At 43.7% G+C, this 12,339-nt stretch overlaps 1 protein-coding gene across 4 annotated transcripts in view; it reads left to right on the top strand.

The window, feature by feature from the left end:
- tmtc3 (transmembrane O-mannosyltransferase targeting cadherins 3) overlaps positions 1–11,135 on the top strand; it is a 106,242-nt gene extending 95,107 nt beyond the window's left edge. For 3 of the 4 annotated variants that reach the window (XM_038780401.1, XM_038780402.1, XM_038780403.1), the window contains exons 13-14: positions 6,121–6,347; positions 7,735–11,135. In XM_038780401.1, the coding sequence (XP_038636329.1) occupies positions 6,121–6,347; positions 7,735–8,564 (1,057 nt within the window). In that variant the 3' untranslated portion in view covers positions 8,565–11,135. The remainder of the gene's footprint in view (positions 1–6,120; positions 6,348–7,734) is intronic. The other variant, XM_038780404.1, reaches the window with a different exon arrangement.
- The last annotated feature ends 1,204 nt before the right edge of the window (positions 11,136–12,339 follow it).

Here is a 12,339-nt window from a genome sequence, read left to right as displayed (position 1 = left end):
ACTCTACCACCTCCTGCGCAAGGTTAAACCTAATGCAGCTCAAAGTGGTGCACAGAGCGCATCTGACCAGAACCCAAATGAGCAGGTTCTTCCCAGAGGTGGGGGACAAATGTGAGCGGTGCCAGCGGGGCCCGGCCAACCACACCCACATGTTTTGGGCTTGCCCCAAGCTTGCTGGGTTCTGGGCAGCCTACTCCGAAACAATGTTCAGGGTTCTGGGGATGAGGATAGAACATAGAACATTACAGCGCAGCACAGGCCCTTCGGCCCTCGATGTTGCGCCGACCTGTGAAACCATCTGAAGCCTATCTGACCTACACTATTCCATTTTCATCCATATGTCTATCCAGTGACCACTTAAATGCCCTTAAATTTGGCGAGTCTACTACTGTTGCAGGCAGGGCGTTCCACACCCCTACCACCTGAGTAAAGGAACTGCCTCTGACATCTGTCCTATATCTACCACCCCTCAATTTAAAGCTATGTCCCCTCGTGTTGGTCATCACCATCCGAGGAAAGAGACTCTCACTGACCACCCTATCTAACCCTCTGACTATCTTATATGTCACTATTAAGTCACCTCTCAGCCTTCTCCTCTCTAACGAAAACAACCTCAAGTCCATGAGCCTTTCCTCGTAAGACCTTCCCTCCATACCAGGCAACATCCTAGTAAATCTCCTCTGAACCCTTTCCAAAGCTTCCACATCCTTCCTATAATGTGGTGACCAGAACTGCACGCAGTACTCCAGGAGCGGCCGCACCAGAGTTATGTACAGCTGCAGCATGACCTTGTGGCTCCGAAACTCAATCCCCCTACTGATAAAGGCTAGCACACCATATGCCTTCTTAACAGCCCTATTAACCTGGGTGGCAACTTTCAGGGATTTATGTACCTGGATGCCGAGATCTCTCTGTTCATCTACACTACCAAGAATCTTGCCATTAGCCCAGTACTCTGCATTCCTGTTACTCCTTCCAAAGTGAACCACCTCACACTTTTCCGCACTAAACTCCATCTGCCACCTCTCAGCCCAGCTCTGCAGCTTATCTATGTCCCTCTGTATCCTAAAACATCCTTCAGCACTATCCACAACTCCACCGACCTTCGTGTCATCTGCAAATTTACTAACCCATCCTTCTACACCCTCTTCCAGGTCATTTATAAAAATGACAAACAGCAGTGGCCCCAAAACAGATCCTTGCGGTACACCACTAGTAACTGAACTCCAGGATGAACATTTGCCATCAACCACCACCCTCTGTCTTCTTTCAGCTAGCCAATTACTGATCCAAACCGCTAAATCACCTTCAATCCCATACTTCCTTATTTTCTGCAATAGCCTACCGTGTGGAACCAGGTGGCCTTACTGAAATCCATATACACCACATCAACCGCTTTACCCTCATCCACCTGTTTGGTCACCTTCTCAAAAAACTCAATAAGGTTTGTGAGGCATGACCTACCCTTCACAAAACCATGTTGACTATCGCTAATCAACTTGTTCTTTTCAAGATGATTATAAACCCTATCTCTTATAACCTTTTCCAACATTTTACCCACAACCGAAGTAAGGCTCACAGGTCTATAATTACCAGGGTTGTCTCTACTCCCCTTCTTGAACAAGGGGACAACATTTGCTATCCTCCAGTCTTCCGGCACTATTCCTGTCGACAAAGACGACATAAAGATCAAGGACAAAGGCTCTGCAATTTCCTCCCTGGCTTCCCAGAGAATCCTAGGATAAATCCCATCTGGCCCAGGGGACTTATCTATTTTTACATTTTCCAAAATTGCTAACACCTCCTCCTTGTGAACCTCAATTCCATCTAGCCTGGTCAACTGAACCTGAGTATTCTCCTCGACAACATTGCCTTTCTCCAGTGTAAACACTGACGAAAAATATCCATTTAACGCTTCCACGATCTCCTCTGATTCCACACACAACTTTCCAATACTACCCTTGATTGGCCCTAATCTTACTCTAGTCATTCTTTTGTTCCTGATATACCTATAGAAAGCCTTAGGGTTTTCCTTGATCCTATCCGCCAACGACTTTTCGTGTCCTCTCCTCGCTCTTCTTAACTCTCCCTTTAGGTCCTTCCTGGCTAACTTGTAACTCTCAAGTGCCCTAACTGAGCCTTCATGTCTCATCCTAACATAAGCCTTCTTCTTCCTCTTGACAAGTGCTTCAACTTCCTTAGTAAACCACGGTTCCCTTGCTCGACAACTTCCTCCCTGCCTGACAGGTACATACTTATCAAGGACACGCAGTAGCTGTTCCTTGAAAAACCTCCACGTTTCGATTGTACCCATCTCCTGCAGTTTCCTTCCCCATCCTATACATCCTAAATCTTGCCGAATAGCATCATAATTGCCTTTCCCCCAGCTATTATTCTTACCTTGCGGTATGTACCTATCCCTGCCCATCGCTAAAGTAAACATAACCGAATTGTGATCACTATCACAAAAGTGCTCACCTACATCTAAATCTAACACCTGGCCGGGTTCATTACCCAGTATCAAATCCAATGTGGCCTCACCCCTTGTTGGCCTGTCTACATACTGTGTCAGAAAACCCTCCTGCACACACTGCACAAAAACTGACCCATCTATAGTACTCGAACTATAGTATTTCCAGTCAATATTTGGAAAGTTAAAGTCCCCCATAACAACTACCCTGTTACTCTCGCTCCTGTCGAGAATCATCTTTGCAATCCTTTCCTCTACATCTCTGGAACTATTCGGAAGTCTATAGACAATTCCCAACCTCTCCTCTCCTGTTCCTAACCTCGGCCCATACTACCTCAGTAGACGAGTCCTCAAACGTCCTTTCTACCGCCGTAATACTTTCCTTGATTAACAATGCCACAACCCCCCCCCTCTTTTACCATCTTCTCTGTTCTTACAGAAACATCTACCCATGTCTCCGAAATCGCCACGACATCGAGATCCCAGGGACCAACCCATGCTGCAAGCTCACCCACCTTATTCCGGATGCTCCTGGCGTTGAAGTACACACACTTCAAACCAGCGTCTTGCTTGCCGGTGCCCTCTTTCGAACTTTTAACCCTATCCCTGACCTCACTACTCTCAACATCCTGTACACTGGGACTACAATTTAGGTTCCCATCCCCCTGCCCAATAGTGGCAATCTTCGGGGTAGCGGAGCAGCCAGAGCTACACATGGGGAAGGGGGCCAACGCCCTCGCTTTCGCTTCCCTGATCGCACGCCGGAGAATCCTACTCGGCCGGCGATCGGCAGCACCACCCACAGCTGCAGACTGGCTCGCTGATCTTTTGTAATTTCTCCACCTGGAGAAGATTAAGTACGCTTCCCGAGGGTCAGAGGAAGGCTTCCTGGATACTTGTCGGGCTGTTCCAAAACCTGTTCGAGGCCAGCAACAAGGAGTAACCTAATAATATTTTTTAAAACGCCAAAATAGATGAGGTACCAAAAGACTGTGCAACCCGGGGTTTGGGGGGGGGGGGGGGGGGGGGGTGGAGAAACCATGAGAGATGGGGGACGGGGCTACTCCGCCCTTTTTTTTTTTTCTCAACTCACTCTGGAAAATAAAAGAAAAGCACAGCTGAAGCCAGGGATGGGGGGGGGGCAACGGGGAAGGGGAAGGAAAACTGATCCAGAGAGCAACGAAATGCACATAGAGTCAGTTAAACGAAGGACAAACTAAACCTCTCTGTATAATAAACGAAATTAGCGCGGGCGAGGAAAATGTGATGTGTATCTATACAACTGCTTATAAATATGGGAAATGCCAATAAAAAGATTTATTAAAAAAAAAGAAAAGAATTTGGTGGTAGAAAGTCCTGCATTAGTAACCTGTTTAGAGATTTGTTTTGGGGTTCACTTCCCGTTAAATTAGGGAAACTGCACGACTACGCCAGTTTATCGAAGAAATTATAAGTCATCACTTTTGAGTTTTCACCAAAGGTCCCTTAATTAAACACGAAGTTCGTGGGGGAGTTGGAGAGACCACAGTCATTCCAAATGTCCCCGCTTTACCGAAGTAAAGGCAGGCAATTTATATGATACAGTAAGCAATATCTAGGACAGAAAGCATTCTTTAGATTAGCAAAACAGGAAAATGAGCAGGCCGGAGTTAGATTTTAATAACGGGCCTTGGGTTCCTTACCTAAGAAAAATAATAATTGTATGCTGTCAGCAAAACAATGTGCAGCTGTACGCTTGTTTACATTGTATGACCTTCTGACTATTTCATACAGAACTTCTTGACTGAAATAAGGTTAAATATCCATCATGCTTTGCCAAGTGCCTATTTCCATGAAATATAATCAAGCAGCTGGTTAAAATGAATGCAGGGTATTAAGGCAACTAATCCGCCAACTAAAGTCCCTTCTACAACAAGGAAAAGGAAGTCTAAGAAAAGTATTACATTCAGTGAAGGTATGGGTAAAAGCCAAAATGAATACAACAGCTTAAGTCCTTTATTTATTACACAATTGTGGATACCTATTGTTCCAAATATTTTTCCTTTAGTAGATGCGGGTCTGTATTGTCACAGTTGATGCTTCAGAGGCTTTTGCGATTTCCCAGAAATCTAAAGCTACTTATGATCGAACAATGTGCTGTCATTTGATAATATAATCCTTCATTTATGCTGCAGACTTGAATTTCATTGGCAGCAAAAGTTCAACATCTTGTTTCTACTTTTTAAAAAAATCTTGGAGTTAAACAGCTACTTTGTATGCACTATTTAATCCAAAGTCAAGGAAGTTGTGAAAAGTGGTTCTGGAGAAGGATGGAGTGGGTCAGTTGGAGATAACACGAGAGCAATAAGGAAGTTCTCAGGATGATGAAGGGAGAAACATTCTTGGTGAATGTCATGGAGAAAAGGCAACAAGTTTGGATTGGTCCATAGTCTAAGGCATGAGAACTTGATGAAGGAGGTGATTGAAGGAAGGTTAGCTGGCCGTAGACCAAAAGGAAGAAAAAGAATAATGGTGTTAGACAGCTTGAAATTGAAAATGGGAGGCTCCTGTGTGCAACTGAAGAAGAAAGTGCTCGACAGCGAAGCTTGGAGAAGTGAAAAAAGGACCTGTCAGTGTATCAGCAAGTGCATGCTGTGACAATTACATTGTTGCGCTAATTGTCTTATTAAAGACAGGTTATGGTTATTGGCTCAACCTCCAAAAGAGTATAAATGGACACAGCTGGAACAATTGCTGTGGAGCAATTGTATGAGTTTGTATCTCTGCCAAGTTAGATGCGGGATAAACTTGCTGATGGTAAAACACAAACTGCTGTATTAGCCCTCCAATATATCCTAACAGTTAGTATTAACAGGACCTGTCCTTGGGCAAATCACTACTACATAATCCATTTGAAGAGTAGATATACCGGTTAATCAGGTAGTGTCAGATTTGTTAGGGGGCAGAATGTTTTCTATGAAGCTTACAAACCAATGTTTGAAAACAGATAAGACCACCAATGTCATTAGGTCCATCCCATCCAGACACGTGGGTCACCATCAGCTGTCACTGAGCTCAGAATAAAATATTAAAGGCTCTGTCAGCTAGCTTCTGGAGATAATTCCACAAACCAAATTATGTCAGCTATTCCTCTGACTCAAAAGATTGTGTTCCAGCTCCTTTGCAGAGACTTGACCACATAATGTAGGTTGACATACCCGGTGCAGTGCTGAGGTAGTGCTGCCTTGTTGAAAATGACATCTTTCAGAGCAGACACGAAACCAAGATCTCATCTGCCCTTTCTGGTGAGCGCAAAAGATCTCGTGACACTATTTGGGGAAGAACAAGAGAATTCCCCTGTGTCTTGAGCCAAAGATTATCACTCAGTCAACATTAAATGTATTATATAGTCATTGTCACATAGCTCTTTGTGGGATCTTCCTTTGCACAATTTGGCTGCGGCCTTGCCTGCATTACAACATTGATTGTGTGTCAAAAGCAAATCCATGGCTGTAAAACATTTCAGGACCACCTGAGGTTGTGGAAGGTGCTATATAAATGCAAGGTTTCTTTCTCTTTATCGTCATTGCTCAGGGCAGCAGGATTATTTCATGCATCATTTGAAATTCATCATTGCAATGTTTGATAAATTCTTGATGCTTAATTCTCAGGGGTGAGTTACTTCTGAAGATGGACAGGCCTCTGGAGGCCAGGGATGCCTACATAAGGGCCTTGGAACTGGATAAGACCAATGCTGACCTCTGGTACAATTTGGCAATTGTTTATATTGAGCTCAAGGATCCATCTGAAGCTTTGAAACATTTCAACCAAGCTCTAGAAATCAGTTCTAGTCACAAACTGGCACTGTTTAACTCTGGCCTGCTAATGCAAGAATCAGGTAAAGTAAAACCCAACCTTTCCCTTAGTCAGGCCATGTGTAGATTGTAAAAACCCATGTAATAATACTAAGGCCCATTTCAGTCTTTCTCCTCCAGATCTGTTGGGATTTAATAAGATGCTATTTGTTAAACCTGGGTGTAGAGAAAGTGTTTATTTGTGCAGTGAGGGTAAAACTGTGCTTCATAAATTTATTGGGAATTGATGAGAAATTGCTTTACCTGGAGAGTGATCAGAATGAGGAACTCGCTAACACATGGTGAGGTTGAGGTGAATAGCATAGATGTATTTGTGAGGAAGCTTGATAAGTACAAGAGAGAAAGGAATAGAGAGTTATGTTAATGGTGAGAGATCGAAAGGGGTGGGGGTTGTCTTATTTGGAACATAAGCACTGGCAGGGACCAGCTGGGCTGAATGGCCTGATTCTGTGCTGCAAATACTAAGTGAATGTTGTCAGGAGACAGCAATGAGCCAGTGTTGGATATCTGATCTACTGAATTATACTCAAATTTCGACAAACGGTGATGAGGTTTAGTTGCAGTTGGGTGCTTCTCACAGGAATTTAGTTTGCACATGAGGCTCTTGCAGTGGGGTGCAGGGCTCACTCATGCCTGACACTGTGTCACCCCTCACCCCTTCTGGTGGACTCCTGTAATCTGGCACATCATAATTGAAGGTTCTGTTGTTTTTCTGCCTCCATAGATAGTTCAGGCAGTGTCCTGTTGGGCCCTCCCTACCACCCTCCTTTCCCCTCTCCCTCCAGTGCCAAGTTTAGTGCTTGTACCGTTTGATTTTTGTGCAACTGTGTTGTGAACTGTTTTAATAATCAGAGTATCCTCCCCCTCCGCGTAAGTTGGTACTGATGAGAGAGTACCCTTTTTCTCCAACACAAAATTAGTGTTTGGCCTTATACATATTTTTTACAGTTTTAATAAGAAGATATGGTGAGAAAGGGCAGCACGGTAGCATTGTGGATAGCACAATTGCTTCACAGCTCCAGGGTCCCAGGTTCAATTCCGGCTTGGGTCACTGTCTGTGCGGAGTCTGCACATCCTCCCCGTGTGCCCGTGAGTTTCCTCCGGGTGCTCCGGTTTCCTTCCACAGTCCAAAGATGTGCAGGTTAGGTGGATTGGCCATGCTAAATTGCCCTTAGTGTCCAAAATTGCCCATAGTGTTGGGTGGGGGTACTGGGTTATGGGGATAGGGTGGAGGTGTTGACCTTGGGTAGGGTGCTCTTTCCAAGAGCCGGTGCAGACTCGATGGGCCGAATGGCCTCCTTCTGCACTGTAAATTCTATGATAAAAAATTCTATGAAAGGTAATTGAAGTGCAGAAAATGAGCAGAACTAAAAAATCACTAAATGATTTGCTGTTTCTGTGTTTTAACAGGTGAAGCTAGTCTGAGGCCTGAGGCAAAGAAACGTTTCTTAAGTTACGTGGAAATGGAGCCTGGAGATGCAAATGGATACTTCAATCTGGGCATGCTTGCCATGGACAACAAGGAGAATGTTGAAGCTGAATCCTGGATTAAGAAATCCATCCAGGTACAGCCAGGTTTCCGAAGCGCACTGTTTAACCTGGCACTGTTATATTCACAGACTGGAATGGAGTTGGAAGCCCTTCCAGTCCTGACGGACCTGCTACATCATCACCCTGATCACATTAAAGGCCTCATCCTAAAGGGAGATATTCTGATGAACAAGAAGAAGGATATTAATGGGGCCAAGAGGTGCTTTGAGAGGATTCTGGAGATTGATCCCTCCAACATTCAGGGGAAGCACAATCTGTGCGTGGTGTACTTTGAAGAGAGAGACCTCGTGAGGGCTGAAGCTTGCCTGTCTGAGACCTTGGCTTTGGCACCAGAGGAGGAGTACATCCATCGCCACCTGAGCATCGTCCGCAGCAAGATAGCATCTCGGGGCAACGGAGGCCAGTTGGAACATTCAGCAGCAGCAGTCAGCCCAATGAACCGAGTGGAGGATAAAGCCTCTGATAAAGCGAATTTGAAGGGACAAGGCAGTGAACAGAGAAAAGCTTCTGAAACATTGGATGCTGCTGAAAGTTACGTCGAGTTTTCCAGCAACTCTAAACAATCCCAAAATGGCCTGAACAAACGGACAAAAAAAAAGTCCAACAAAGAGATCAAAGAGATTGAAAAGAAGCGCGCTGCAGCCTTAAAGCGGCTTGAAGAGATAGAACGGATTTTGAATGTTGAATAGAAGGGTAATTGTGAAACCCAAGGATCTGTCTGATCATCGTCCTTTTAACTTGGCTGTGTTATTGTGGCAACAATGGTTTACTGTTTCCTGCCATGCAGGAAAAAAACTATTTTATGCAAAATAACTTGAATAGGAATCGTTATTAATACCAACAAAACCAATAGTTTTTCTGAATACAAATTTAAACACTAATTAGTTTAACAAACTTACAGGCTCCTACCTCCAGTCACCTTCATAAACTGAAACAATCGAAACAAATAGTGTAGTTTCTGTTAAAGATGTTGCGTTTCAGGGCTGTACCACAATTCAAGGGTTTGGATATTCTCGAGCCAACTTAACATTGGATAGGTCCAGTAGATCAAACAATTTCCAGGTTCTTCCCCTCCCTTTTTTTCAATAAATAAGTGAATCTCAATGTGTGGGTTTTATAGATCAGAATGTTTCACGTTGAAATCTGGCTGGTTTCACTTGAGGTAGCAGTGAGGCACCACAATCGACTTTGGTGACTGTGGGCTGAGGGTCAGTGTTCCCCATTTTAACCATTGTTTGATGGCTCTCTGAAAGGTACATGTGGATAAATGCCATGTCAGAAATGTGCTTTGCTGAAAGTGCTTCTCCTCTCTCTCTCTCTCTCTCTCTCTCTCTCTCTCTCTCTCCCCCCCCCCCCCCCCCCCCAAAATCCCCACCACTGTCCCCACACCCAGAATAATGCCCAATGACTCTGCACACACTCGAAGAGCCAGGCAATGAATTATGCCCACAATGTACCCTTAAGAAAGAAAGAAACAGAAACTGGGACAGAGGAGGCTTCCCGAGGCTTGAGTTGGCATCCCACCCAGACTGACTGGGTGAAAGCTGCTCCTCTCTTGCTCTGGCTTGTAAACAGAATGAGTTTGGGCTGTATTCTTGCACAGCATGAGATTGCCCATGATGAGAATGAATTGGCAATCACAACCAGTTGTCACAGGAGTGGCATGGAACTTTGGAGAACAGTGCAGAGTTATCTTTTGAGGCTGTAGTGAAAGGGCACTGCTGTTTACAGTACACATAGTGATCATGACACTTGCATATTTTGAAACCTGAGGCATTTTTTTAAATGATGAAAAAAGAATGAAACAAACTATTTGAACTTCTGAATTCTAAAATTATAGCACACTTCCACAACCTTTTATTTATATAATATATAACGGACTGTTAGGTTTGCTGCCTTCACGTGTTGTGCAGTGCTTAGAAAAGCTCGATTTTTATTTTCTGTGCACAAATGTTAGTTACTGTGACGGTGAAAGAATTTTTGCCATAGTTATGATAAACCACTCCTGATATGAATGTTACTAAGAAGCAACAGATTTTAGCAGGAACTCTGTCTTGCTGTGGTTTTCCATGTTGGACATATATACAATATTTACTCTTTTATATCGAGTCAAATCATGTACCGATATGTAAAAAGAAATCAAGTATACTCTATTCACTTACCTTAAATTTAGCATTAGGTCAACTTTGTTTTTTTTTACTCCGTTTCCATGGTATTAATCTGCACAGAGTAATTGCAAGCTAATTCTCACTGTAGACAGGTCACAGCCTTTACACCTTGATTGTACGCAACATTGTAGTCACAAGAATTGAATATAATTAAGTATGGTTGAAAATTCCACTGATGAACCTGCACTACAGACTTATCTTCAGTTATTCACAGTTCTGCCACTTCAGTTCATGGGGAATTGACCAGTTTTTTGATGGATCAAATCACTGACTCGAAACAAACCCTTAAATGAGGCTGTTGGATATTGACCACAATAATGTCTTGTCTGTGTGTTTACTTGACACCTAACAAGTAGTATAACCCTTCACCTAAACGGATGACATTTTTTGTCTGCCTGAATGCAAATAAAGATTGAATTTCAGAGAATTGTGACTTTGGGCCAATCTCTCTCAAAGGGGAATTACGTGTGGGTTGTCGTCATCATCAGCTCTCCCTCGCTTTGAGGATGGTGTCTACTCGGGGCCGTGGGTTTCTGCCATGGGTCTGCATGTGACTGAACATCATCTCGACTTTCAGATGTTTGCTGACATGGGGCAGAGCGTCCCACAAGATTGTAGGATCGGAGAGCTGCGTTTGTTTATTTTTCTTTCCTTCTCTGCCACCGCTCTGCCTCATTAAGACATTTTGACTCAACACTTGATGAAGTTTGATGGACACGTTGCCATTTTGAACGATCGGTAGCAAACTCCTCCCAGTCATTGATGGTCAATGCTGCCACACTTCAAGGAGAGCTTCAGAGTGTCTTTGAAGCGGTGCAGGAGGAGTTCATTTGGTTCATTATGTCTATGCTGTCTCTTTGCTGCAGCAATCTAAAATTTGACCCACTGCCCTAGTCTTGTTTCCTATATCTTCAATAGAGAAGCATTGTGTTTACAACAAGCAGATTGATACCGGCAGCTATAACTGGTGGAGAAGATGACAGAAGAGGCTGGATTTGTATCATCCGTGTGTGGCTGAGGGGTTTAAAGCATGTTCAGACATTTTGTGCCCTGTGCTCACTGCAGATTCTCTTAATAAACTGCCTCTGTTGATAAGCTGACTCATTACATAAAATGACACAGCAGGATCTCATTATAAACAGAATGTGAGATTGTCCAGTGGAGGATATTGAGACAAATGATGCAAAATTAAAAAGAATGAGCTAAGAATCACTCTGCATTCATGGAGCTAAAAGCCCAGAGTTAATTTTCAGATTTGTGACTGTCTCTCAGAACATGACAAATGTACGGGTTTTAAGAGGATGGTAAAAGAATGGGGGAGGAAAGAAAAACAGGAAAAGTCTATGATAAGGTGGGAGAAAGGAGTGATTTAATGGAACAGCAGATCCATAACAAAACTGGAGGGGGGGGGAAGCAGTGGTTAAAACCTGAAATTATTGAACTGTGTGTTCAGTCTGGAGGGCCGTATAAAATTCCTATTAGAAAGATGAGGTTCTGCTTTCATGAGCTTTGGGCAAATTAACTTTGTTATGGCGAGGGTGTCTTGCACACTATACTGCATGTGTTTGGTTAGAATTAGAGGGGTATGGGAATGTTACGCCTTTTTTGGAACTGACAGAATTTGAGTCTTTGAAGTTTTAGATTACCACTGGCCAGAACAAACCAGACCGTGTAATGGTTCAGGAAATCTGGCTTGGTCTGGTGATGAATGAAAGTTGAATGTTTTTGAAATAGCTGTATGTTAGAAAATTCCTAAAGAGTTGGTGTGGCATCACCCTTTAGTTAACAAATAGAATCATAGAACTTACAGTGCAGAAGGAGGCCATTCAGCCCATCGAGTCTGCACCGGCTCTTGGAAAGAGCTCCCCACTTAAGGCCACGTCTTTCCCCATAACTCAATAACCCCACCCAACCTTTTTTTTAAATAAACATTTTATTGAGGTATTTTGGGTTTTACAACAAAATAAACAATGCACATGAATCTATAAACATAGTGCAAAAGCCTGCTTCCTCCCTTACAGGCCCCACCTTTATTAACCCCCTACTCTAAGTTAAACTAACCCCCCCCCCCCCCCCCCCCCCTCCTTTTGCTGACGATTAATTTTCCACAAAGAAGTCGACGAACGGTTGCCACCTCCAGGCTCACCCTACCAGTGACCCTCTCAAGGCGAACTTGATTTTCTCCAAACAGAGAAAGCTAGCAATGTCTGATAGTCAGGTCTCCGACTTCGGGGGCTTTGAGTCCCTTCAAGCTAATAATATCTGTCTCCGGGCTACCAGGGAAGCAAAGGCCAGA

The sequence above is a fragment of the Scyliorhinus canicula genome, chromosome 20, assembly GCF_902713615.1.
Source record: "Scyliorhinus canicula chromosome 20, sScyCan1.1, whole genome shotgun sequence".
Classification (NCBI taxonomy): domain Eukaryota; kingdom Metazoa; phylum Chordata; class Chondrichthyes; order Carcharhiniformes; family Scyliorhinidae; genus Scyliorhinus; species Scyliorhinus canicula.
This window is presented reverse-complemented; position numbering and strand designations above follow the sequence as displayed.